This window comes from Nestor notabilis, unplaced genomic scaffold, assembly GCF_000696875.1.
Source record: "Nestor notabilis isolate BGI_N333 unplaced genomic scaffold, ASM69687v1 scaffold27492, whole genome shotgun sequence".
Lineage (NCBI taxonomy): Eukaryota > Metazoa > Chordata > Aves > Psittaciformes > Psittacidae > Nestor > Nestor notabilis.
This window is the reverse complement of record NW_009917532.1, coordinates 63,568-90,975: the sequence shown is the minus strand read 5'-3', so window position 1 is coordinate 90,975 and position 27,408 is coordinate 63,568. Positions and strand designations below refer to the sequence as shown.

The 27,408-nt window shown below is 37.8% G+C and overlaps 1 protein-coding gene across 1 annotated transcript in view; it reads left to right on the top strand.

Moving 5' to 3' along the window:
- PIGN (phosphatidylinositol glycan anchor biosynthesis, class N) overlaps positions 1-27,408 on the top strand; it is a gene marked incomplete at its 5' end in the record, with an annotated part of 67,467 nt that overhangs the window by 27,664 nt on the left and 12,395 nt on the right. The window contains 12 exons of the mRNA XM_010009279.1: positions 1,401-1,583; positions 4,912-5,048; positions 6,090-6,189; positions 6,331-6,423; positions 7,854-7,945; positions 10,923-11,031; positions 14,697-14,805; positions 18,739-18,841; positions 21,879-21,981; positions 23,429-23,515; positions 25,670-25,725; positions 26,215-26,290. Of these exons, the coding sequence (XP_010007581.1) occupies positions 1,401-1,583; positions 4,912-5,048; positions 6,090-6,189; positions 6,331-6,423; positions 7,854-7,945; positions 10,923-11,031; positions 14,697-14,805; positions 18,739-18,841; positions 21,879-21,981; positions 23,429-23,515; positions 25,670-25,725; positions 26,215-26,290 (1,248 nt within the window). The remainder of the gene's footprint in view (positions 1-1,400; positions 1,584-4,911; positions 5,049-6,089; positions 6,190-6,330; positions 6,424-7,853; positions 7,946-10,922; positions 11,032-14,696; positions 14,806-18,738; positions 18,842-21,878; positions 21,982-23,428; positions 23,516-25,669; positions 25,726-26,214; positions 26,291-27,408) is intronic.

Sequence of the window (27,408 nt, the reverse complement as noted above, 5' to 3'; positions counted from 1 at the left end):
GGTAATAAATTACAGTTTTATGCACAGGACAGCTAAATCTGTTTTATAACTTGTCCCTGTTTATTTACCTTATTGTAAATTGGAAATAGCTCAGTTTAAATCAGTGGATCTATTTTGCTGTGGGAGCAGCTTTTCTTTTTGGTTTCCTAATACTACTACTTGCCTTGCACACATTCACTTACAGGAGACATTTTATACATTTCAGCAGTAGAACCTGTGAGTTTGTGTTGTTGGCTATGAATAAATTTTACTTCTTGTTCATTTGAGTGCCCCATGTGTTCAAGTTCACTCTTGATCACGAACACACCGGGTTTGTACCTGTGCCCTGATTATCCTCAGCTTCCTATAGTGCAATGCAGAAAGGTTGGTGCATTACCAGCTGCTGTAGTATCGATTCTTTGCCTCCTTTACTCTGCAGCTCTTTGCATTGCAGATATGCGTTCATAATTGTATCTTCAGGAATGATTTGGTTTTGGAGAGTTTGACTATTGGCAGACTTATAATCTCTTCAGTAGCTGATGTACCTTTTTCTGTTGATTGTTGCTGTTAAGTCAACCTGGACATGTAAAGAAGCATCATCACGTATGCTCATCTTCTTATTATAGTCTTCCTTGCAGATCTTTTAATCACAGAGAACCCTCTGTGACCACAAATGACACAGCTGAGCTTCCCATCTTTAGCTAAATCACAGGGTCAGTACACTTCTGTGTAAGGAATGACATGGTGGGGAAAAAACCACTGTCTGTATCAATGTGTCTCCCCAGTGGAGGATACTGAGTAAGGGGACCTGTGATTAGACTGGGTACAACCCTTCTTGTGTCCAAATGATCTGTGTCCTGAGAGCCCCAAGAAGCTGCTTTGTGAACGAAACTGAGGTTCCAGTTGACTCTGAATTCACCTCTGGTGCTTAGGCAAAGCACTGGGTATATCAGGCACTACTGAAGTGGAGGACATCAGACCCCAGGAAGGGGCTATTTCAGGCTGTGGAGAGTGACGAAATTTTGGCTGCATCCATAATCCTCCTTCTATGTAAATGTTGTGCCCTCAGAAGCACACAGCTGGGGTTTTTTTTGTGGGGTTACTTATACTGAAATATATATGGTCAAATATTAATGGGGGAAAAAAAGCAGCATGCTTGGTAGTAGGTGGTGTTCAAGGTGTGCTATCTCTTGTGGCTTTTACCTGTTGTGGCCAGGGATGATGGTGAAGGAGCCAAATAATGGTTGACTTTGTCCAACGGGAGTCCAAAGCAGTGTGTACTCCAGCAGTTGGTGCTGGCGAAAACACTACACCTCAGCATGGAGAGGACACATGTGCTCCAGTTGTGCTCAGTTACAACAACTTGTGAAATGGAGCTTACTCTGTGCTGAACTATTGCTTGTATGTTTTGTCTGCCTTAGATATCTCTGTGCAAAACGCTGATTAACCTTGCTTTGGAAGGCTTGTCTTATTACCATACCTATGACAGATTGTTCCTGGGTTTAAGTATTGCGATGAGTTTCGTGGGCTGGACAACTTATGTGATTTTGGTGATTATCAAGACCCATACCGATTTGACCAAGGCTGTCCAGACTAATAATAAGGTAGGTTGGAAGCACACAATGTTGTTTTTTTTTCTATCGATTTTCAGCATTATACATATGCTCAATCTCTCTGTGTGGGACAAATTTCACACCTTCCACTTCTTTTGACTACATGTGGAAACTGGCAAGCTGTGGAGTTTTCTAGTTACTGTAATCCTCCACAGTAGTGTTACTGTTTGGTCCATTAATAGCATCTGTATTCCTAAACTGTGTAAGTCTGAGAATGCAGTACTGTGCTTTCTCGGTTTCTTCCTTCCTACAGCTGTGCATTTTACTAGTTGCTAATGCAAGTATAAGCAAACAATATTAAAGGGTCTGTCTTTAACCCGAAGCCAATTTTCAGTTTTAATTGTAGCAAAGTCAGTACTCTACTGTAATAATACTTGTTTGCAAGAACTCAGACTTCAGGCTTCCATTTTCATTTTTGTTCTTTACAGTAAGGCAAAAAAAAAAAAAAAAGAAAAAGGCATGTAAATTATTTTATTCCTGTTCTGTTTGGCAATGTGAAATCAGTTTTCAGAAGCTGTGCAGTCCAGTCATGGCATTTTTAAAATGTATAACCTGTTTTAATAGAAAGGTGAACCATGGTTTCACAGATTGACTTGCTCTCGTGCTCTTTGTGATTTGCAAGGGTGCAGCAGAAGACATCAAAGATGAAGGAAGCTCTTTTTGACAAGACTATTATGGTTTGATTTTTAACAAAGTACAAAATTCTAGGAAATTAATTTACTTTCAGCTATTTATCAGGAACAGAGATACCTTGAAAAAGTGAATAAGCAAAAAGCTACCATCTCAGTAGAGAAGGATTAAAGCCTTAGTGGGGGAGGGGGGTATCCCAAACTCAAGAATTTGTTTCAAAATAAAGGGAGTTGGTTCATTTGGTAATGTAAATGAGAATGAGCACTCAGTTAGCATCTTTACAGCCTTCAGTATACTACTCTGAGAAAATCCCTGTCATGCTATCTTGAGGTTTTTACTACTGGTCGAAATGAGATAGTCTTAGCCTTTAATGAAAGTGATAAAACAAAATTGAAATGGGAAATATTCATAAGTGCTGTACTGCATGATTTAAGTTTTCTTTCATCAAATAACTGAGGAGAAATAATCCAAGATGCATGTTATGTCAGATATGAACAAAATAATTACAGTAAATAGAGTGAGTATCAGGCATATTAATAACTGCATTAAGCAAAAACTTCACATTTTTAGTTGACATCAGATTTTAATTTGGTATATTGATTTTACTTGTTGAAGATGAATTTTATACTAGTGACACTGGTAGAAAAAATTAGGTTTCTTAGTTCTTTGTTTATAGAATTTTTCTTTACTCAGTTTTAGTCAGAGGTCTTTTTCTGTAGAAATGTTTTTTAGTGTTCTAAATACTTATGGAATCACAATGTGAGGCTAATCCTTCATATATGGAAGTTATTTTGTTTATAGCTAATATTGGAGCTACTTAAAGAATTTTGCTGAGAAACTAATCTACCATTGACAAATAGTCTTCTGCAAAGCACTGCCTTGGAAAATCTGAAAGGAGCCTCTGAATAATGAAACTGCGCATCCTGTATATATAATCTTCAAAAGTTTTTGGCTTCTTATGAAGCATATGAAAAAACTTTTGCTTTTAGAGTAGTGTGTTGTTTGCTTAGCAGAAGCCGAACCTTTTTAATCTATTTTTTAAACATCCTCAGAAAATGCAAATCTGGTTTCCATTTTCAATGCATGACCAACTATATTGAACTCTATAATATTTATATCTCTATATGGAATAAAATGTTGATTGTATGTGTTTACTCATTTGATGATAAATTACATTGTGTGCATATCATTCTTATACATATTCATTCTGTCTATATGTCAGCAAATATAAGATTTAGAACTACTAGTCCAAAATTGCATTAGGCCAGCTTTCTATATGACATATTTATTCTTACTTTAATGGCAGATCTTATTAGAAATCCTATTTTAAAAATCATTTAGAACTTGCATTTAGTGTCAGTTTAGATCAAGGCGGTTGTAAGTCGGTTACAGGGAGGCAGAAAAAAATGTTAACCGGTATCTGTGAACTGCTAATTGAATATCTTTTCTTCTCAGCATATTTAACATAGTCATGTATCTGTCTACGTAACTCATTCAAAGAAACTGGCATTCATGTAGAAGAAAAGTGTCTTCAGTCATTACCTACGCTATACACTGAAGACTGCTCAGTCACTAAAGCTGCCTTTGCTATGTCAAGTTGCCATGCATAAAGATAAAATTGCTTATTTAAAACATAATCTTCCTTTGCCAGTAATTCTTCTGATACCTGAATGTCCCTAAATAAGGAAGAATAGTTTAATGACCAGGTAAAAAGCAGATTCAAAGTGACTGCTTAATGCTCCTTTTTGCATGAATGAGAGATTACTGCTACCTGATGATTAAGGAGTAGCCTACCTACCTGAGATTATCCATTTAAAAGATTTTCTTTCTCACGTTGATGTTCTTCCTTACAGCTTTCTTAGTCTAAGAACATGTTTCTTTGAGTACATCTCATATATTAATTCTTTTATTTATTTATTTATTTTTAGAAAGCCCACAGCTAGTGGTGTAGGTTAACATTAAGTATAGTAACAGTTCTAGCTATGATAAGAATCTTTTAGTGCCATGTGACTCTAATCCTCTGTTGTATCTTGAAATTGCAGATTCTTTGAGTAAGGCTGTCTCTCCTGTGGGAGGTTGGTTACAAGCCTCCTTCAGTAGTTGTCCCTAGATACTGAAGAGTTGGTATTTTCCAGTAGGAGTTAATGCCTTATGTTTTAATTTAATTAGTTCTCTTACAAATGTCTCAATCAAGAGGAGGAAACGTGCTAATGGAATTTTCATTAAATGGAATTTTCATTAAATGACTATAATGCTATGAACTTGAATTCAAAAGGTTATGCGCTAAGTCTGTTCCTAGAATCTAAATTTAAGACAGTTCTTTTTTCCAAGACCTTTAGCATCTCAGACTTCCAATGGATTTTAGGTATTCATTGATCGTAAGTAATACTGCATACATTAGGCTTCCAAATTGTACAAGTGTGCCTTGCTAGTACAGATTTTACTGTAGGACCTTATGCAGGGAGGTATTTAGAATTAGATCTTCAAATCTGATGGTTGGTTTGGGTTTTTTTTTTTTCATCTGGCTGGAAACAGTGTCCAGAGTTCTGCACATAGACACAAGGCAGCTTGAGTGACTGTGTTAAAGTAACATTTGCTTTGCTGTGTAACTAACAGATGGAAAACAGTGTGGAGTTTAAAACATTTTGTTGCTGTCTCACGAATGTTCGTCCAACCATTTGTTTTACAGGAATCTACTGTTCTCTTCTACGGTTTTGCCTTTGTTGGAATGATAATAGCTTTTTTCCTGTTGATTCAAGCATGTCCTTGGACATACTACATATACTGTCTCTTGCCAGTACCAGTGTGGTATGCAGTTGTGAAAGAGTAAGTAAAGAATACATTTTACAAAGAATGTTTTATAAAACTGGGCCTGTGCTTCCTGTTTGTTGACAAATAATTTTTTTCCATAAGTTTGGGAGAAAAGGTTAAATATAATTTTATTAAACTTCCTGAAATATTCCTGAGACATTCCAGAGGACTGTGGTTGATATTTCACTTGACATATAGGATGGTTTCCAAACTGATACAGCTGCCAATTCTAGAAGGTATCTTTTCTATTACCAAAAATAAATTAATGTCTTTCCAAGACAAAATGGTTTTAGTATTCTTGTAACCATAACAAGAGGGTGCTAAATTCTTGGGCATATACCTGTAGCAGCTGACTTCTTTTGTAAAATGGTACAGGCTGTTCTTTTCCAGTAATTTTGAAATAGTCTGATCCTGCAAAGTGTCAAGTATGCTGAATTCCAACTGCTTTTGGAGAAGATGTACTAGTCATATTGAAGATTGTGCTCTGATATTAAAACAAACTTGTCTTGTTTGGATCTCCTTTCACTCTAAATCCAAAAATACTTATTACATTCTGATTTCTGTTACCTAATATACTGGCAATTCTGTAGATACCAACTCAGTATTATTCAGATAAAATTAGACCAACTGCAGTTAGAAAATGAGCTGCTTCATAAAACACTGGAAAAGCTAACTGGGGATTTTTTTCTCCTCTCTCTAAAGCTTTTGAATGTTTCATCAGTTATGATGGACATTAAGCACAGCATAACTAAAACTGTTCATAAACTCAGAGTTGATTTAGATAAAGAATAATCTGAAGCTTGTCCAAATACTGGTGAAGATGAGCCAGGAATGGGAAGGAAAAAGCTGGAGGGTTTTATTGTGGATTTTATATCAAGTAAAACTGGGCAGAAGGACCAGGCCATCACCCACTCTGTTTTTAAACAGGAGGCAGAATCAGCAAGACCTGAAATGTTTTTTGGCCTCTGACCCCTCTCCTTGCCCTTCAAAGGTAAAATCCTATGATATTTCTGGTTTTTAAAAATAATTATTATCTTGTTTCATCATTTTGAACAGACTTCCTGTTATTCAAGACCTTGCCACAAATCTCTTGTCACTTAATGTGGTTCAGTCTGTAGGATTCATCTTCATTTGTACACTGGGAATTGAAATACTAGTAAGTATTTTATCTGTCTATATCAACAGGGCATCTCACAGCTGGGATTCTACCTCTTTGAGGAATTGTAAGTTTTATTAATGTGCTTGGTTTTCAGTCTTCTGTTGGATTTTCTTTTTTTTTTTTTTTTTTTCTAATTAGGTCTTCAGCTTTTTCTACCGCTCTGCGCTTACTCTTGGTCTTTTTGTCTTCGCTGGCTGGCCAGTGATCACACAGCTGTGGGTTCAAGCAAAGGTACTGTATTGCTTTGCTTAAAAAGAACATTTTAAATGGCTAACAGCTGATTGCATCTCAGGATATTGGGACTGGTCTCTTGGGAATGCTGCTGTAGGTTTTTGTTCAGTTATGCTTTTATTCTGATCTCTATCATGAGCAGCATGTAGCAAGGCAAAGGAGTTTAATATGATCTGGATAGATCTTTTATACAAGATAAGTAAGTAAGACTACTTAAGAATTTTGGGGTAGCATGGAGTTAGCTACCAGTTTTCTGTTGTTAATGGTAACTAAAAAATGTTTGACTTAGTGGTATGAAATGCACATCATTTATCAAATTGTCACAGTAACAAAAGAGTTGACGTGCATGACTGGTGGAAGTGCAATTGTTTGAGTAATATGGTCATTTATTGAAAAAAAAAAACAACAAAAAAAGAGAAGATAACTGAAAAACACTTGTTCAATTTGTTACTGTCTGCAATCAGCTGGCACACATTGTCCCTCTGAGGCAGCTTTCTGTACTGTTTTTCCCAGGAAAAAACTTCCGCTTCTGTAGGTATGGGTGTGAAGTAACACAACATTTAATATGAGACATTTTTTCCATTAGTTTATTCAAACATCTCTTATTTCAGAATACCTAAAACATAGAGTTCTGGGGAAATATTAACATTTTAATTAAAACAAACAACAAAAAAATTGGAGTGAAATTGCAAAGTCTTGCTCTGCAAGAACTGTCAAGAATGGAGGCTTGTATTTGTTTATTTACATTTTTTTTACTGCATTTGAGTAATTAAGTAACTTGTCTTAAAGCTGGGTATACACAGAAGATGTTTTGTAGTGCTGAAAATTTCCTTTGGGGATTTTGCATCTGCCTTGAGCTTGAAAACTTTCAGTGCTATAGCTTTTAATGTTTTTATTTCGAGTCAAATACCTGGGATCAGATTGGGGTTTTTTCCTCCTCGTAAAGAATTTAGATAACTACTTAGATGATCATGGTAGTTAAATCAAATGGAATTCAGATTCAAAGACTGGAAAATGTTCCCATATTGACAGAGAATAGGTGACTGGTTAGCTGCTGCAAACTTCTGATAAGATTAGCTTTATTCCTTTCTTCTATAAGGTTACTCATCAGCTTTCTAGTGACTGCAATGTGTGTGAAGGCCACACTTGGAGAAAGTGCTTTTAAGTACAATCTTAGCTTTGATTCTCATTGTCTTTGATAGGATTTTGACAGCCATGTAAGTGAGATTCTCTTCTAAATTAAATTGAAGTACTGTAACACCAATGACCCTGTGCTCTATTTTCAGTTAATTTTACTCTTGATAAAGGAGGGGGGTTGCCTGTGGGAGATGCTAGTAGCCATTAGTAATTTGATGAAGTATTTTTTTTCTCATTAGATAATTGTCCACATGACCTCCAAAATAATCCTTTTATTTATTTATTTCCTTTAGACAAACGCATCGATCTGGACTCTTCTGTGTATGCTCCTGGCAATATTTCCTTTAATGCCTGTTGTAGGAAGAGAACCAAACATTCCTCTGGTGTAAGACTCTAATTTTGTTCTTTAAACTTTTTATTTCCCTCTTTGATATTCATAATTTAGGCTGCCTTTTGAGATATGTGAAGAATTGTATTATTGAAAGCTGGCTGAGACAGGTATTGAAATTCAGAATTTAAATAACATGATTATAGAGACCTCAGTTATTCACTAATGTGAACAAGAACAGGCTTTTAATTCTTTTGCCTCATCTGTTTGCTCTTTACATTATTCTGTAATTTCTTGTCAAGGGAAACATTTCTCACAATACAAAAATTTGCAAACTTTACATGAAAATAAAGGTCATCTTTAAAGGAGGAGCTTCGCTGGGGTTCAAACATGGTAAATAGTACTGCCATATGTGGATAAGAACATTTCTTCGAAAGCAGTTTACTCTGACAGCATCTTTGTGAATTCCTCCATCTAATTTCAAATAACCCGTCTTTGAACAGCACTCTGTACCTAATGAGATATTCAGGGAAATATAATAAATAGGATAGGCAAAGCTCTCCTCTTCCTCACTGTCTCCTTTGTCTATTCTTTTTCTACCTCCACTTGTTCTCTGTTTTATGTTTTCCTTTCTGGTGTTGCTTGTCTGATTTTCTACAGTTGTTGATTTGCATTTTTTCTAGTGCATCTTTGTCATCTGTCCCTCTCCTCTTGTGAGCTACTCTTTCATCATACCAGCATTCTTTCATATCTAGATGTAATCCAGGTGGTTGGCCTGAAGGCGTTAGGCTTGTGGTGTCATTACTGCAAAGAAAGACTTGAATTGACCTAGACTGCAGCAGTTCCTTCTGCTGTCTGACAGAAGATACTTTGCCCCCTAAGAGTGAGGGTGCCTGTTCCTCAGTAAAATATGGGATTTGAGCAGTAGTGTATGATTGCAGACAGAATTATGATCCCAGATATTTCCAGAATTCTTGACATTCTGCCTCTATACTTTTCATTGTGACTTGAATGTATCTGTTGAAAATCCTTCTTAGTCTTGATGCTTGGGCATTTTAGAAATATTCAAAAAAGATTTTCTTTGGCTGTGTTACAACCTCTCAGCTGTATATACACATTCGTGTATTTCTGCTGGTCCAAACTGAAGGCTTTTTATTCTTTAGAACATTTGAGCACAGCTTAGAAATCAAAATGGAATTAAATTACCTTGAGAACTTCCTCCCTGACACTTCTTTACATTCACCTTACCCAGGCTGTACATCTTCCTATTTATTCTTCTAATGAAACATTGTACCTCTGAAACGGTTTGTGCCTGTCTGAATCTTGTCAAGGGAGTTTTGAAGCTGAAAAGGCTTGAAGCAACATTTAAAAATATATGTATGTGTGGCACTTCAGGATACTGAAGATAAGGAGATGCTGGGAGAAAAGATATGGGAGGGAGAAATCAGAGTGTCAGAGTGCATTTATTAGATCTGTTCTTGAGCAGTGGCACTATACATTAGGACAGGTGATCCAGGAGGAACATAGATACACTGTCTGAATGTGTAGGATAGGTTAGGATAAACCAAATCTCTCCTGAAGTTGGATCTGGTGTGGGATGTAAAGTGCAACAAGACAGTATACAGCAGCAAATGGAAGACTAGGGAAAATGTGGCCCTGCAGCTGATTGAGATGGGGACCTGCTGATAAAGGACATTGAAGTCTGAGGCCTTCTTTTACCTCCATCTTTACTGGTAAAACTGGCCATCAGGAACCCAGCCTGCAGACTGCTGAGACCAGTGTGGAAGTCTGGGACAATGACTTGAAAGAGCTCCTTGCAGGAACGTCCAGTGGTATCCTTGGCATCACCAGGATGGTGAGCAGGAGGAAGGTGGTTATTCCTCCCTACTCAGCCCTGCTGAGACTTGTCTGAAATTGCTGTGTACAGTCCTGGGCCCACTGGAAAGATATACTGGACCAGGTCCAGAGAATGGTCATTAAGATGACTAAGGGATTAGAGCATCTGCCACAGAAGAGCGAGTGAGAGCTGGGGCTGCTTATCCTGGAGGAGATGAGAGAGCTGGAACTGGTTGTTCTGGAGAAGACTTAGGAAAATCTTATCGATGTGTATAAATACCTGTCTGGGGGAGAAGAGTAAAGATGACAGGTTCTTCTCAGTGTCTAGTGAAGAGACAGGAAATGGACAAAAATTTAAATGCAGAAATTCCATTTAAATGTAAGAAAAAACACACTTATTTTACACTGAGGAAGGTCAAGCACTGGAACAGGTTTCCCAGGCAGGTTGTGGAGTCTCCACCAGTGGAAGTATTCAACACCTAGCTAGATAACGGCCCTGAGCAGCCTGTTGTAGTTGGCACTGCTTTAAGTAGGGAATTGGACTAGACTGATCTCCAGAGATACCTTCCAACCTTCAGCCTGTGAGTGGCCTGCAACTATGTTCCTGTATTTGTTAGATCATTACTTGGAAACTGCTATTGAGATATGTGTGCCTGTGTGTGGTCTGACTTTACTGAATGTGAGATATTTCTACGTAACTATGTGTTTGTTAGTTATTGTGGTATAATTACCCTGATAGATGGTTGGACAAACCTTGAAAACACTAACTTTAGATCACTGATCACTGTTAGTATTTTGTTCAAAATATTATTTGGAGGTAATCGAAAGTACCTAAAAATAACAGGTGACAGATCAGTCACATGGCCAAAATGGAGGGTTTTTTTGCCACTGCCATAAAAAAAAAAAGAGTAATTGTATTTGTGGATGGCAAGCTTGTATTAAAAAAAAACCCCATAACAGCAAACCCAAACACACCCACCCCACCAAAAAAAAAAACCTACAGAAAAAAACCCAAACCAACCAAACCGCACTCGATTCTGGATTGGATTTTGTTTTTCTAAAGCTGGATGTTGACATTTCCTTAATGTATTAAGTCTTGATACTGTAATGAATTATTTGATCTTACTGAAGAGCACTTCCATGAAAGTTTCCTTTTGATGATGCTTCCTGGGATTTGATTGTTCTTTTGTTTTTACAGAATAGCAACTGGTTTGCTGACTCTCATGATCTCTTGCTTCTCACTGGCATGTCTTTTTAAAAACAAAAAATACAGAAATAATGAAGATCTGAAAGTGTATTTTTATCAGGTCAGTTGGTACTTTCCAGTAATTCTGCATGTTGAAGGGTTTTTATGTGCAAATTTTTACATACATTTCTAAGACCGTGTTCCTACTAAGACCATCACTTTGAAGAAGGAAATGATTGTTCCTAAGAGTTTTCCCCTTGGCCATTTCCAGAGGACCATGTGCTCATGGTAATATGCATGTTTAAATATCGTAATGCTGTGTTCCCAAAGCTCATCTTGTGCATATTTGTGTATATTGATAGACTGATGTGGTTACACATCCTGATGCTCTACTCAGAGAGTTTGAGAATTTGTCCTTCCTTCAGTCTGTGTATGTAACTTCCAGTGACCTTTGTGGGAATTGCACATGCACACTAAGAACAAGCTTGCTGGTTCAGGACGTTCTTTCCTGTTTCCGTCTGTTGAGTAACAATGCAAGACTAATACTGAGCTGATTTTCTGTTGGTTAAACCTTGTTTCAGATGAAAGATTAATGGCTTTTTTCTTTATAGCTTCATGAAATAGGTAGATCTTTTCATAGTAGGTGCTAATTAAGTTCTAGAGAGCTTTTAAGATTCTAATAATACCGTCCATGTCTGCTGTCCTCTTTTTTTTTTAACTTATTAAAAGATAATGGTTTTATTTCAGGACCAGCTTTATTAACTATAACTTATTATGTGCTGGAGTTTCTTACTGAGCTAAGTAATTGATTCACCAATGGTATAGGTATGGAGCTCAAACTGGTTAAAAGGAGGAGTGGAAAGAATGATGAATGGCTAAAATGCATACCTGTATGGACTTGAGAAGGTCATTTACAGGCTACTCATTTATTCACTGTTTTTTGTACCTACACGCTATGAATTTCCAGCATATGTATTAGCCTTAGAGAAACGAAAAAGTCACAGAGAACCAAACAGCATGATCAAAAATATTTTTTAGAAAAAGTGTATAAATAAAGAAATTTTTTAAAGTACAAATGTAGCCTGAGTAACTTCATAGAGATACGTTTGCATTTCTGTTACAAAAAAATCAGTAATGTTTAGACCTGATTTTGAAGTTTTGATACATGTCACTGTTTGCTTGAGGCAGAAGAATCTAATTATACCCTCACAGGGTAAATTGCCAGCAGTTTCTCAGGTTTTCTCTTGATATCACTAAAGCAGGAATAACATTTTTTGCTGAATTTTGTTTGCTATGGGAAGGGGAGGATTGTCTTTTGATTGATGCTACTCCTCTCTTCCAGAGAGGTGGGGATAGTAATAAGTGACAGGACAAGAGGAAACAGCCTCACATGACATCAGGGAAGGTGTAGTTTGGATATTAGGAAGTACTTCTTGTCCAAAAGCATTGTCAAGCATTGGAACAAGCTGCCCGGGGAAGTAGTGGAATTACCATCCCTGGTGGTATTTAAAAGATGTGTAGACATGATGCTTAGGGACATGGTTTAGTGGTGGACTTGATGGGCTTGGCAGAGTTAACACTTGGACTTGATGACCGTAAAGGTCTTTTCCAACCTAAATGATTCTATGATGTTTACGAAGTCATTAAGGCCTCTGGAATGGTGAAAAGGGGAGTTATTTATAATCCATCAGCTAGGCTGCTGCAGTGCTTACTGTACAACTTAATATTTTTGCTGCAGAGAACATTAGTTTCTCTTTGCCAGCACTTCCATAGGTGAAGTCCAGTTTTTGCTGCACTACTGAAAACACCGCTGTTTCCATTGTTTAGTAATGTTGGGCCAAGTTGTTATTCCTGGGAGGCTTGAACTTTGTGTGGGTCCAAGGTAGTCGGTTTATTAGTTTTCTCCTCTAAATTAGGAGAAATAAGCAGTAGGGATCCATACTGTATTGGTGGAACTAGGGGACAGGAGAAGTGTTTTCAGCAATCCTTGTATAGCATCCAGCTGACGGTGCTGGTTCTCCTACCATTCTCTCTATGGGTTATCATGTTAATTGCTTACGAGAGCTGCGGGCAAAGAGGTGTTGGGACTGCAGATGTCACCCTTGGTTTCCTCTTTGTAGTTGTGACTTATAGATGAGTGTTTCTCAGAGGCTTGCTCTTAAACTGTGCAAGAGTAATCTCTAGTTCTGGAGAAGATTGTGAAGGGGAAAAGAAGACATATTCTTAGGAGGAGACCTCATGTTGCATCTCCATGTTCCTTCTGTGCTGTTCCAGTCCTGATGCTGGTGAAAGCAGAGAGCAGTTTGAACATTACTTAAACTGTGAAGACAGGAGTCTCAAAAGTGGATGCTGAGCCCTTCCCTGGGCATTGGCATAGATCTAGCAGCAGTAAATTGGGTTTACTAATGTGCCCAAGTCATCACAAGTCTTTTAAGGCAGGAGATGTATTATGGGAGATGACACAAAGTGAATGCAAAGAACTTCACCAGTGACTAGGGAGTAGCAGAGGGATTACCAGAGCTCATGATGCTAAAAGAAGTTGAAAAGATACATCAAAGAGGAAACATCTGGCCTGAATACAGCAAAAGCATCCCAAATAAACATCAGAGGTCTAAAGGGGCCAATTCCCTGAGCTTTTGGAGGCTTAATGCTTTGACCTAGCTTCTTGATGTCACACAGAAATACAAGTAACATGTTATTGTGGCCTGAAATTAAGCAGAAGCAGCAGATACAAAGCACCTGTGAAGCCCTGACAGAAAAGGATGCTGACTGCTAAGTGTATCCTCTGGGCAGGTACCACGAAGTATCACTGTGTCTGGCAGGGGAATGGCAGCAATTCATATGGTAAAAAGTGATAAATGTGAAGACTGTGTAGGTGCTTTGCACTAAAAAAAGCCACAACAGCAATTATATCTTGTAATGCAATTTTAAAGCACATGTTTGCAAAGTACTGCTTGATTTGCCTTTTAGTGGAACTGCAGAGTTATGAATAAATAGCAGTAATTGAAAACTTGGCTCAAGCATTTTCTTGGATAATTGTCATCTTTCAGAAATAACTGACTCATGGGGTAATTTTCCTCAGGTTTTTTGCACCTACTTGATAAGCGAGTGGTGTCTCTTCAATTAGTCAAGGGGAAAAAAAAGAAAAATCTTCAGCTTCACTGCTTCTCCAAAGCAGAGGGCTCTGCTTGCGGTGGTGCAGACAATTTCATTTTAACAGTCTGCCAAGATTGCAGCAGCTTTTATCTCTTAAAATCCACCTCCAATCTGCTCTGCTGCTGCTGTCTCTTAGAGGAGCTGTGCTGCCTATGCGTAGCTCTTGCTTTAACTACCCTTCCCCTTCACCCTGTACCTGGTACTGCAGCAAAGCCAGAGGTTCTGCTGGTTCATGGTTGCTGTTTGAGGACAAGTGCTCCTTAAAAGAACAGGATGCATATGCATGCTCCTTAAAGAACTGGGGGCATATGTTTCCTGTGGTTTACATAAGTGTTCAAGCAGTTACTTTTGACAGAGAGCATATCATGTCAAATCAGTGATCCAGGCCATTTCTTTAAATTAAAAAAATAGCACCAATTATTATTAATAGTAATAATAAACTAGACGTTTTTAAAAGCGTAATTTTTTAAAAATCTATAAACACTTGACACTACATATAAGACTTCCTGTTCTTACATTGATTCAGATGAGGGGTTTATGCAAGTCTAAAGCATATTTACATATTTAGTATGGGATGGCAGAGATCCATACATTTATTATGTGTCTCATTGTCTGATTCCTGCTTTGTAGATGTTGAGTATTGCACTTTCGACATACGTTGTGAGCAGTACCCATGACAGTCTTAAGAACAAACAAGGATTGCCTGTATTGAATCAAGTTATCAGCTGGATGACTCTAGGTAAGAACAGCTTCCCTCCCAAACTTGTATATTACTATTTTATGGGGCTTGAGGTTGGGGCAGTGACACTTCTTTATTAACATCTTTCTTTTGCACGTATTCCCTGGTCTGGTTGAAGATGTCCTTGCTTATTGCAGGGAGGTGTGTTGGACTAGATGGTCTTTAAAGGTCCCTTCCAACTGAAACTGTTCTATGACTCCTAATAGGTCTTCCATGTGTTCACTATTCTTTTCTAAGTGAGGTTTTTGGAGAAATGTGTTAGAAAGTGTTCTAAAATATTACTTCTTTGTAGGTTTGTAATAAAATGCAAACACCTTTGATTTACAGGTAGCTTTGTCTTTTGAATATTCTTAATATCTTGAAGTGCCCTTTTATGAATATAATGGCTTAAATTCCCATTTTGTTTCACTTGGGGTCAGATAAGGGTGATCTGAGATGTTCTACAAGCAATCCAGTTAAGCATAAGAAAATGAGGAAAGACTGTTGCTGTATTTCAATAGAAACTTAAAGTTGCAGCCAAATGCAGAGACCTTTGGGGTATGGAAGTGCTTTTCAGAGATAACTTGCAAAATACCTGTGAACTAAAGATGCTAATGTATGTTTGATATCTGTTAGAACCTGATAATTAAAGAAAAAGAACAATTTACAAGTCTATGGATTTTTCACAACTCTAAAATTAAAATCTTAGGACGATTAAACAGAACAAATGTAATTATCACTGGGGTTATGGAATACAGGAAAGCAACACCTTTCATGTTTTAGCTATAAAACAATTTCCTTGGGGCTCCATTAGAAAATGTTAAGCATTGTTTATCCCCGAGTGCTCTGTAATGTGGGATTTGTTTTAGGGCTAAACATACACCATGCAAAGTTTGGTAGCAGCTCTTTGCTGAAAGTCAAGACCAGGAATTTAAACATAGCTTAATGGAAGAATTATGACTCTTGTTATCTTGTTGCTGGATGCCTTGTACTGGTGACATTGTTTTAACTTAAGCAGATCCTGTCAGATTTAGCAGTCCTGCTTCTGTTTGAACAAATTGATTCAAAATTAACACAAGTGATTGTGATCAGTGTCTGTGTGTGAGCAATGCTCTCTTTGTGATATAGTTTTCTTTGAAGCATTTTCCTTTCCATCATGCTTTCCTAACTGTAGCCTGCTAAGCTAAGTGGGTACCTCTGTGTGGATGAATTCCTTGCAGCTGTGAAGTCAATGAAATCAATGATGTCCTGCTTTGCTTACTGGAGCAGGAATTGAGGGTAAAGGTTATCTTTCTCTTCTGTGTGAGGATGAGAGAAAAACATTTTTCAACTGAGAGATGATTTTGACAGTCAAGTCTGAAGTTACAAGGGAAAAATATATTAGAAATCCTCTTTGCTGTGGGTGATGTTTCTATGATAAATAAAGCTAGCAGTGAAGTAAACTGTATGTACCCAAAAAGTCTACTTAGTGTCACAGTAGTATGGAATATTTTAGCAAAGTCTTTCAGACTGGAAGTAATTATTTTAAGTTAATATGATATACAAGGTAGAAGCTTGCTGAGGTTGCTATACATAATTAAACACAGAACTAAGGCAAAAAACTAAGGCATCGAGCAACATGTCCTCAATACTCCTGTTGGAGGGAAATGCCGTGTCAGTACCATAATGACAGCTGGCATCTGCCTTGTCACTACTGAGTACAAGAACTGTAGAATCATAATAGTTACGGTACTGTAGCTTATCCAAGGTTGGTGGCATTACAGGTGATCAAACTCCTTTTCATCTTTTTGCTTAGTTGTAGAATAGCACTGTTTCTTACTGAACTCTCATTTTGCACCTCTATATATATTTATATAACCAGAAACACAGAGTTATCAGTAGTTATTAATAATACTGATTGTTATTATCATGTCAGTATGATAATAAGACTTCTGAAGTTTTCTAGCAAATTGTTCCCCCCTCCCCAGCTATTAATTCTGTTTACTATGAAGTCTACCTTGCTTAAAGGTTTAATTTAGGCCTAAAATTTCTTTTTGAAGAAAGACATGGAGAACAATGCAGATGAATTAGTGATGGGTGGGTTCGTGCAGGCCTTTGTCCAGCTGTCTTTAGCTGTTTCACCATATGGTTTGTGCAGTGTATGTTACCCACAAACAGGTAAAACCAGGAGGCATAAAGTTAATCCAGCTGCTTCCCATGTTCTTCAGAACTATCTTTATGTTGGCAAATATGTCTAAATGAATGTGTATTATGTTTTAAAGGGTTTGTCAGTGGAAATCTATCATAGCAATTTGCCATATTTTGAGGAATTTGTTTTAACTGCTGTGTGGGGAGGACACATACAGAGATTTGTATAGGTTAGCCAGAAACCTGCAGGTCTTTTGATGGTTAGTTTCTGATGTGTCACATCAGGTATGGAAGGGAAAGGCTAATTATCACCTACCAGCCACTCATCTGTTCTCATCTATGATTGCACTAAGGGAACAATACACGTCTGATGCACTGAGTGTCACTCACAGAGGCTGAATTTCTTTCCAACAATTCTGACTTGTGGTGGGGTTCCTCCATGGGTCAGGTCTTCTTTAAATACAGAAAGCTACAAGTGATGCTGAAAAGCTGGAGCACCCTTGAAATGAAGTCATTGATTCTGTAACTGTAGCAGTGGCCAGGGCTGAAAGCCAGGAAGTAAAAGATAACTAAAGATAACTAAAGATAAAAAGATAACTAAAACCCACAGGTTTTAGAAATAGCATCATTTCTCTTTTGTTGATACATTTACTATGAATACTAATGTATACTATGACAGTGAGCACAAGCAAGCACCTTCCATACATTATAGTTTTGTTTCTGTTTCTTAATAGAGTGATTATTAAGTATGACATACTGTTGATGCAGTCTTTGAATGATTCAGTGATGTGAGGGCACTATACCACAATGAAGAATCACACCAATGTTATTTTTCAGTGCACTTCTTTATAAACATGTAACATTTTCATATTAAAACCAAAAAACAACCCCACCCCCAAAAAAACCAAAGCAAACCAAACAAAAAAACCCAACAAAAACAAAACCCAGCCAAAAGCCAGGTTTAAAGATTAAATCACAGCAGTGCTTTTCCTTCTCCCTTTCCTTACTTCAAGCACTGGCCACTTTTCCTCTGCTTTTCTTCCTCTTTACACATTTTCCAGTAGCTCATTTCCTCTCTTCTCAGTTTTCCTCACCACCTGCAACTGTTCGGCCCCATCCTCACATCCAGAAGTTTCCCAGCTAAAGGAGACTCTGCTAATCAGGACTGACAGGACAGTTGACCCATAGACTACACTAAGGAGCAAAATGCAACTCTTAAGGTCCCTCAGTTGCATTAGAGAAATGCGTTACAAGTTGAAGGCAAGAGGCATAAGTCATGACGGATAGGTCCCTTGTAGTTCCTTAAATATTCTTGCTTTAAAACTTTAGAGTAAAGAAGCTGGTAAGTTGATGGTTTCTCTATCTTTCCTACCAGTATTTTCAGTTGCACCTCAAAATGTGGCAGGTTTCCTAATCTAATACAATGGAGCAGAGGCTGTGTAACCACAGCCTTTGAGCTTCCAGAGATCCTCAGGGCCATGGGAAGTGGTTCTCAAAGTGCTATTAAACAGTCGAGTTTGACTGGTTTTGGGGTAGTATTTCTATATCATCTTAAGGACTTACTAACATCGGGTTCATGAGAAATTATGACTGTGAGGTAGAAAGCCAAGGAATTAAAATGGTAGAAAACTAAAATTACTTTTGGTAAATATTAAGCATTCCAAACACTGGGTTTTCTTTAGCAAAAGTGACTTCTGAAAATAGAAGGACACATATGACCAGTATTGAATATCTGTACACAAAGTGTAAAGATTTGGAACAAAGTTATCTTGTTACTAAGGGTTAAATATTTACATGTAGTGACTGATGTATCTTTTTTTATTGCAGTTTCTTCCTCTGTGTTGCCATTACTGAGCCCCACGTTTCTCTTTCAGCGACTGTTGAGCATATTGCTCTCCCTGATGTCCACCTACCTGCTCCTCAGCACAGGGTATTTCTTTCTTACTCTATCTGGATTGGACTTACATATGAAAATCAAGGGCAAAATGTGGAACTGCTGAATCTCATGAACATTTCTGTTAAAGGTGTAACATGTGCTTCCAGCTGTGATCTCACAATTTATCTCCTTGTTTAGTTTCCTAAATAGAATTTCAGGGAACTTCCGTATTCCTCTTTGTATTATAAACACGGTTTTGTTGACATTCCTTTCAGCTAGACCAAGCAGTGGCTGGAAGGGTATGCATTCAAACAATCTTGCACCGAAATAAGAATGTCTGGTTTAGTTTGTCTTTTGTTATTTTGGTACATGGTTTTCTGCTCACAAACAAGAGGAAATAACTCCTCTTGCAGCAGCTTAGCAATGGTATCTAGTTATGGCTTAAATGATGTGGCAGGAAGCAGGCAGCCCTAAAATGAAGGAAAATTTTATTCAGAGAGATTTTCATGGAAGGAATTTTTTTTTCCAAAGGGATGCTGGTCCCCATAAAGAGTAGGGCTTGCTTCTTTTTGGATAAAGACAACTCCTCAGAGCTTTTAAATGAAGAAAGCACTGTGTCAGCCAACCCTTTTTTCCTTTTTCTAGACTCAGTAGCTTTTAAGAGCATAATTAATGGGGAGTATAGGAACCATTCTTTCCGCCTTCCCTCTCACTTATTCTCTGGATTTAATTACACTGGAAAATTAAGTGGAATAAAACATCTTGCAGCAGACATTTTGCAATCGCTGCCTCTTGTGGATACTCTCATTTTGGATGAAGCATCTCTTTTTTTTTTTTTTCTTTTTCAAATCTCCCGTCTCCCCTTCCTCCCACTTCCCCATCAAGATTTTGATCCTACTCATACTCCTGTCCTTACACACACTCTTACGCTCAACCTTCTTAGTCTGTCCTGGCTACTGGATGGAGCATGACTGTTGTTCTCTCTTAGGCTGGCAACTTTCCTTTTTGTATTTTGGCCATGCGCCAGACCACTTAAATGCTGACAGCTCTCTGCTGTCTCCCCCTACAATGTTCAAATAGACCAACAATTTGGAACAACTCATAAAAAAAACAAAACAAAAAACAAAACAAAAAAAACCCACAAAAAAGAACCAACCCCAGAAGAACCCAAAACCAACCAACCAAAAAACCCATCAAAAATGAAAATAAAAACCCCAAAATAAAACAAGCAAACAAACAAAGAAAAAACAACCCAAAAAATCCCCCCAACAGACTACTCATAGCAAACCCAAGGCACTCAGTGCCAAAAATATCCACTGTTGATAACCCGGTGCATTGCCCACGTAACTGCAGCACCTCTTTAGGTGCAGTTAAGTGAAGCCAGCTGAGGAGCAACTGGTTGTCACTGGCTCAGTTGAAGACATTCATTTTGTAGGCAGGTGTACACCACTGTGAGGATTACAGGTACTTTTGTTACTGACAACTCAACCATTGTTGTTTTTCATGTTTAACTGCTTGTCATTCTGATAATTAAAGCAGAAATGTCTATCCAAATGTTTTGTTCCAGTTTGAAACTGCTTTGTAGCTACACTAGTGGGGAGGCACAACAGAAATAATATCAAGATTAACTGTAATAATTTTCTTACTTTTAGATAAATAAGTGTACATCCAAGGCGGAAAAAATAAAAAGGAAAAAACCCATACAGTCTTGTCAGTATAGTATCACAGTCAGTGTCAGTATAATTTTATCCTGGAAAAAGAACCCAAACTGAGAGGCACCATGCAGTACAACTAGAATGTAGAGAGCAAGGAGAAACTAGTATTATCCAATGACAATCTATACCCTTGAGTTATCTGGGGGTTTTAGTCTCTCACACATGTACACTCATAGTTTGTGTTAAAGAAAATTCTTTGTTCTAGATTTCCCACAGCAAAGTCTCAGCTGTCCAGTTCTTAAAGAATTAATAATTGAGTGGTAAAGGAATAGGAGCAGCTCCAGCTGGATCCCTCTGGGGGGACCCAGAATAAGGAAATTCCTGGAGTTTTATACCCTTACATTCTGTGCACCTGACCATCACACGCTGTTCATGTGCCTTGCACACACATCTTGGTCCAGTGATGAATTTTGGTGTGGTGTTTCCTCATTCCTCATCCAGCTATTTCGTTGTCTTGAGGCGAGTGTAAATTTCTTCTTACATCTCCGGTTGTTGCTCCTTACTAGGATACAACTCCTTTATCTTCCTATTTGCACTGGTCTCAAGGCCTTCATTTATATAACTAAGCACAAATTAAGTTCAGCTTTATGTAGGTGGAAGTTAGTGGCTGGGGTGACTTCAGTTTTCCCATGCTAAGTGACTACTCATGCTAAGCAAAATCACTCAGTCAAAAGAACTCGGTGAAAGGAATCCAGCTAACTAAACTTAATTCACATTGTTTGCTATGCTTGAGTGCTCAAAGGAGCCAGAAGTACTTGTCTAAGATTGGGGGTGCAGCTAGAACAGTGGCATGACTTGATGCTGCTATTGCAATGGATTGTTATATAGTGAAGAAAAGGACATTTCACTTCAGTGAAATGTAATGCTCTTTTTATTATACAAATATGCCTCTCCTTGGAACTAGACTGAGATCACCAGAATAAATTTGTGTGTTTAGGTCCTAAAGAGACACAATCTCTACTTGCTGTCTAGATTGGATTGTAACCTCAGTTCCAAATAGCTCTCATTACAAAATTTTCCATTTTGCAGAAAATAGGTGCCAGATGTGATTCTTTTTCCCTGTTTCTTTTTAATTCTGTTCCAGTTTTGTTAAAATTAATTGTGACCCAAAGGGCACTCACCCAATGTTGTGGCAGCCATCAAATGAGAACATGGATGCAAAACATGACAAGGCTGAAGCAGCCTCTTTCTCCTACTTTTGCTATTTAATTACTGCATAGATTTAAACTTCAGAAATGAGGAAAGAAAGAGGGAGAATGCCACTAGGTCTTTGGTATATCACTTGCGTGAAGAAAAAAGAAAAGAACTATGCCTGTATTTGACGTTAAAGTGTTGTTAGTGACTGCACTTACTATGATTATTATGTTACTCTTCAGGTATGAAGCTCTATTTCCACTGGTGCTATCTGGTTTGATGTTTGTGTGGATAAATATGGAACAAGAAGCACTGCAGCACTATGGCCTTTCACTCAAACCAAAGGTAACTGTTCCAGATAGCTATATCAGGTTAATTATCAGCTTACTTTTTTTTCTTTTTCCTTGATGATATAATAAAGATTTTGAGTGACTTTTAGAGAGCAACAGTTTGCAATTCTTTACATTTGGGAAGCCCGTATCAGCTGGTTTTTGAAATAGGAATGTGATGTTGTAAGAGAGATTTATAATCTATGTTATTGAAAATCTTCCATATAAGAGCCATTTTGTGGAATGCAGCAAATCAGTTTGACTTAGTGGTATGTTCTGTAGGCTACAAAGCTCTGTTTGAGTGAAGTGCTAGTTCAGCATAAGGTACAGTAACTCTCCAGAGTAAGTCAATGTACACTGTACAACGTCACTGTACTTTTTTATTCTGATGGCAGAGTCATGAGTGAGTGGCTGAAAAGAAATAATTTTATTTCAGAATTGACCCATAGAAAATACCAGAAATCTTAGTTGGACTTTGCACTTCCACTCGTTCTTCAAGGACGGAGTTTTATTTCTGGTTAGATGGACAAGGAGCTGGAGACTAACTCGGAACTAGCACCTACTCGGAGTTGCCTGGAGGAGTTTTGTAATCAATGCAACTTCTTTCACCTTAAAATCTAGTGTATTGTCAGCAATTTTCAAAGCCCATGCTTCTTGCACTGTTACTTAGCTTGTAGATTAGGTCAAGGGTTTAACAAACTGCTTATGCATTGATTCAGTTAGATCCAAAGTGCTGGTCATAGAGTCATCTGGGTGCTCAGAGGCGGGCAGATGTGCACCACAGCTCTCCCTGGCTTCTCCCACATGTGCTGTCCTTGGTGCAGTTCACAGAGAACCTGCCACAAAATAAATCATGTATTAGAGAATCCAGCTCAGGCCTCTGATAATGTGTGATTATTTTTAATTAAAATGTTGTCAGTGTTAAGTGTCTATTATTTGAGTTTTTCCTTTTTCCCAGTGAAAAGGAGTTCATTGACCTCTTAAATTCCATGAAGGCTATTTCTCATCAGGTCAAGTGATACTGTGCTGAGCACTGAGTGAAGGAGATGGAGAATATTTTAGTATTCTCTCACAGCTTAAATCAACTGAGGATAATCGCAGTCTTTTATTTCTGTGGGTCCTTATCCACATGCTCATGTGAGCAGTGGAAGTGTGTGTGTGTGAAGAATATTTATGATGAAAAAAGATAATAAGTCTATGGCATAGAAGTTTATTTTTAGTGTAGTTAACAGCAGAAGCTCCACTGTTCATTTGATCATCTCACTTGTACAATCTTTCTGGCAGATTCATTAAAGTATAATGAAAATATGGGAAAGATTTGCACTCTTAATCGTAATACTACTCTAATAACAGCTGATAGGGAAATAGGTTTATTTCCTATTCTTTTAAGTAAAAATATCGTGGTTCTGTCAAAGTTGGTATCGGTTGATACTTGATATTGATTTCCTCTGCTGTCTTTCCAGCTTGCTGTTTTCAACTTCACCTGTGCTACTGATATAACTCAGTTTCGACAGCTCCACCTAGATGATGTCCGCAGGTCTTACTTCTTCGTATCCTTTTGCTGGTTGTTGCGTTCCAGGGAAAAGACGGGTTTGTTGCAAAAGCTCCTGCAATCAAAATTTACAGCCTAGCAGCTACTGGAAACAGAAGCTGGTAAAGACTATTTGACTTATGTTGCTTAAAAGACAACGGTCTCGTACGTTATGTATTTTAATTTATTTAATCAGTATGAACTGCACTGTTGTGGAATCTGGCTCCTTGGCCACTTTAGGAAAGTATGGTGACCATTTATGACCATTACGGTTGAGGTAAACTTTCTTCTAAGGAGTCCTGTTTTTAGTTTGGTTTTGACATTTTGGCTTGAGGAAACTTACTTGACCTTCACAAATCAGTTGGAAAATGTGATACTAGATTTATTCTCATTTTCTCATTTTTAGAGTATGGCAGTGTGTTAGGAAGAAAACATTAGGGGCCAGCCATTGGACGTGGTCAAGCAGATGAAATGAAAGGGAAAGTTCCTGCAGCCTTAGTGAAACTAATGTTGGACACTGGGAACCTGCAGCAGAAGTGTGGCAGTTACCTTGTTGAGAAGGCAGTTCAGTGCTAAGGAAGGAGGCAAAACAATTTGCGAGGTGTTGAACATTTGTGTATGCTTTGGAGTATACCTGAAAAGCAGCAGTAAATTTATGAATTTCATTTGCTGTTTTAACAAAAAATAAGCTAATTTTTAGTAAAGTTTCTGCTGTCAGATGCTAAAAATGAGCCAAAACAAAAATCAATCCAGTGGTACTTTTTAAATCTCCAGCATAGTACTCCTTTAACACTTGAATGTACAATTACTTTAATCTCATCTTAATCTAAAATGTTTGAATGTATTTTGTCCAGCTCCTGAAAAAATTCACAATTTGCAGGTCTCCTTTGCAGAGACCACGTATGATACACACCTGCTTGAAAGATGTTGTGGCTTTTCTAATTTAGATGCTGTTTAATATTTAGAAATAGTGGTGTATCTTTTCTACTAGAGCAGGCACATTGCCACGATGACCCTGTGAGCTGTATATCTTGATTGTCCCATGGTTCCTATATAGGGCCCAAAAGTCAGAATGAGCAGAAGAGCTTTATAGCCTGGTCTTCCAGAAGATTCGGATTGCTTATGCTTAGCATTTTGATTAGACATATGTGCTACTGGTATTTTTTGGTTTATTGCAAAACTGTTGTTCTTGTAAATCTTTAACTGGCAGAACTGCGCTATGCTGTTAGACTGCTGTGTTACTAAACTTGAAATGATGTGGTACTCAGGGGAAGCATCGTTTCTTTGGTTATGCTGACCTAATCCTTACAAAATATTGCAAGAATCCCAACAATTCTGCTGAACAGTTGGTAGCAAATTGTTTATGCAGAGACTTAAATGGTCCAGTGCAGGAGCTATAAAAGGAGTGGAAGGACCAGAGGGAGCTCTGGCAACTGCAGCCATTGTCAGAGACTAACCTCTGCCCAATGCAAAAAAGCAGTTAAAAACCATTCTTCTGCTGAAGAGATGTGAGCTATAATGAGCCTCAATGAGCTCAGGAGGTAAAGTATCTTTAATGGGCTCATATGGCAGCAAGTGTTGTAAGGCAGGGTTTATCAAAAAACTTCCAGCTGCTGCCAGAGTTGTTCTCCCTCCCTCAAGTAAGGACAAAACCAGGAGTCGCATGTTACAATGAGCAGACTCTGCGTAACATTTGGACAGCAAACCTGTGGGAGGCATAGCACAGGAACCTTTAGTCTTGTTTCATAGCCAAATACCTCTTCCACAGTTGATTCCTCAATAAAGCCACCTTTCTTGGTGTATACATGTATATGTCATTACTTTCTGCAAAAGCATGTGCGTTTAAATGCACAGCTGGGATTGTGGTCCAGTGATGTTCCTATGTTGCTAAGTAGGGAGCCAGAAAAAACAAACTGCTCTTCTCTGGCAGTGGGGCTCAAGACAGGCTTGAAAGTCTTACTCAGCCAGTCCCTGTCTCCTAGATTTACGTAGTCGTGGATGAAATCTTGGGTAGAGCTAGACAATACTTTTCTTAATGCAGTGTAAAGCTGTAATAGTGGGTTAGCTTCTTGTAGTTTCATGGTAGGATTTTGAAAGTAAATTGAAATAAAGGGGGAAAATGCTGGGTTTGTTTTACTGCAACCATTTCTGTACTTTCCTTAAATACATTTAGGTTTTCTTCATAGTGACAGCCTTTTTTGGCACTGGAAACATAGCTTCTGTTAACAGGTATGTTTTATTCATTGATTTGAAACACAGAATAAAAAAAAAATTCGTCATGCAGTTGCTGGACTAAATATAAATTTGGTTAGCAAAATCGGGACAGCAGAATTAAAACAGTAGTCAGTGGAATAATAACAACAATTTATTTCATTTCTGCTCTCTGTAACCTGTTCTGTAAGAGCCTGAGCTTGTCGGTTATGAGGTTGTCTCAAATTCCATTAGAAGTTACTGGCAGTGTAAGCAAAGAGAGAGCTCGGCTGCTCACCATCAGCATGGCACCTTGAAAAACACAAGCAGAGAAAAATTGTAGAGAAAGAAAAGTGAGGTAGGCAGTCCCTGCTGATTTAATATTTGTGTAAGAGAAGAGGACGTTGGAAGCCTTGTTTAAAAATGTATATACATACACTGTGTTACAGAGGTAACACACAGCTCTTCTTTTTAATTGAAAATGTTATTTCAAAGATAGGTTGTAATGTCTTTTTCATGTTTCTCTAGTTTTGATCCTGCTTCTGTCTATTGTTTCTTGACTGTGTTCAGTCCCTTCATGATGGGAAGCTTGCTTTTGCTGAAGGTTAGTAATCTTACCTTAGTGAAATTCTCTCAAAAGAACTGTTTAATGAATAACATATCATGTACGCAGTTGTTACTTTGCAATTCACAAGAACGTATATATGTATTTGAGCTTCATTAGCCGCCTCAACCGTGTGTGAAGCTTTCAGTCTTTGTAGTGTTTCTAGAGAGAGATCCTTCTGTTTCCCAAAAGAGAGAAGCTAAAGTGCATGGAAGTACACTTTAACTGCATTAGATTGGTTTATTGTATTAAAATGGAAATTTTAAATGTTGAAAAGACTTAAATTATTTAAACTATTATAAGCTTTCCTATAGTATAATATCTACAAAATACTGAGGATATATATATTTTACTAGCTTTATCTACATTTCAATTAAGTACAGGTTTTGAATGCTCTACTGATTTGGTTGCCATTTTACAATGAATAGTATTTGTTATATTTTTTACTAGTCTGTCAAAGATTGGATTGCACTTTCTATTTGCAGGCAAGATGTGGGAGCTCTTTTCTAATATTTGACTAAAGCATCTGCCAGAGAGCTAAAGAGGCAGGCAGGCAGGGAGATGTGGAATTTATGGGTTATGTCTAAAATAAGTGGTATTTCCTGCCTCTGCATTTCTGCTGCTTCTGTCCCAGAGAAAGCACTTAAGTTAGAGGTATACTGCATGTTATACTGCAGGACATAAGTTAATAATGCACACCTCCTGGATGTGGGAGAACAGGTTTTAGCAAAGCATTTACACTACTAACTTAAGGATTTACAAGTCAGCTTTGGAAAGAGATAAAGGCAACATTCATGTTTCTAACTTGTTTGCTCTGTTCTTAATTTACTAAAGTATTTACATTTGCTTGTTTTGGTTTTGGAGGGGCAGTGTGACCCTTGCCTTCCTGAATACATTCTGTATTCAGGGGTTTTTTTTGTGGTTGAGATGGAATTGTCCTGTTCCACTTGGAGCTCTGCAGTCTGTCGCATGAGATGTTGGATCTGAATAGTTCTGTCTTCTAGCCTCGTTGGAGTGTTTATCACTAGTGCTAAAATGGATAAATGAAGTGAAGATCATTAATGGGTTTTAATTAAAGTTTTCCATATTGCCTCATGGCTTATTTCACTGCAGTTCAG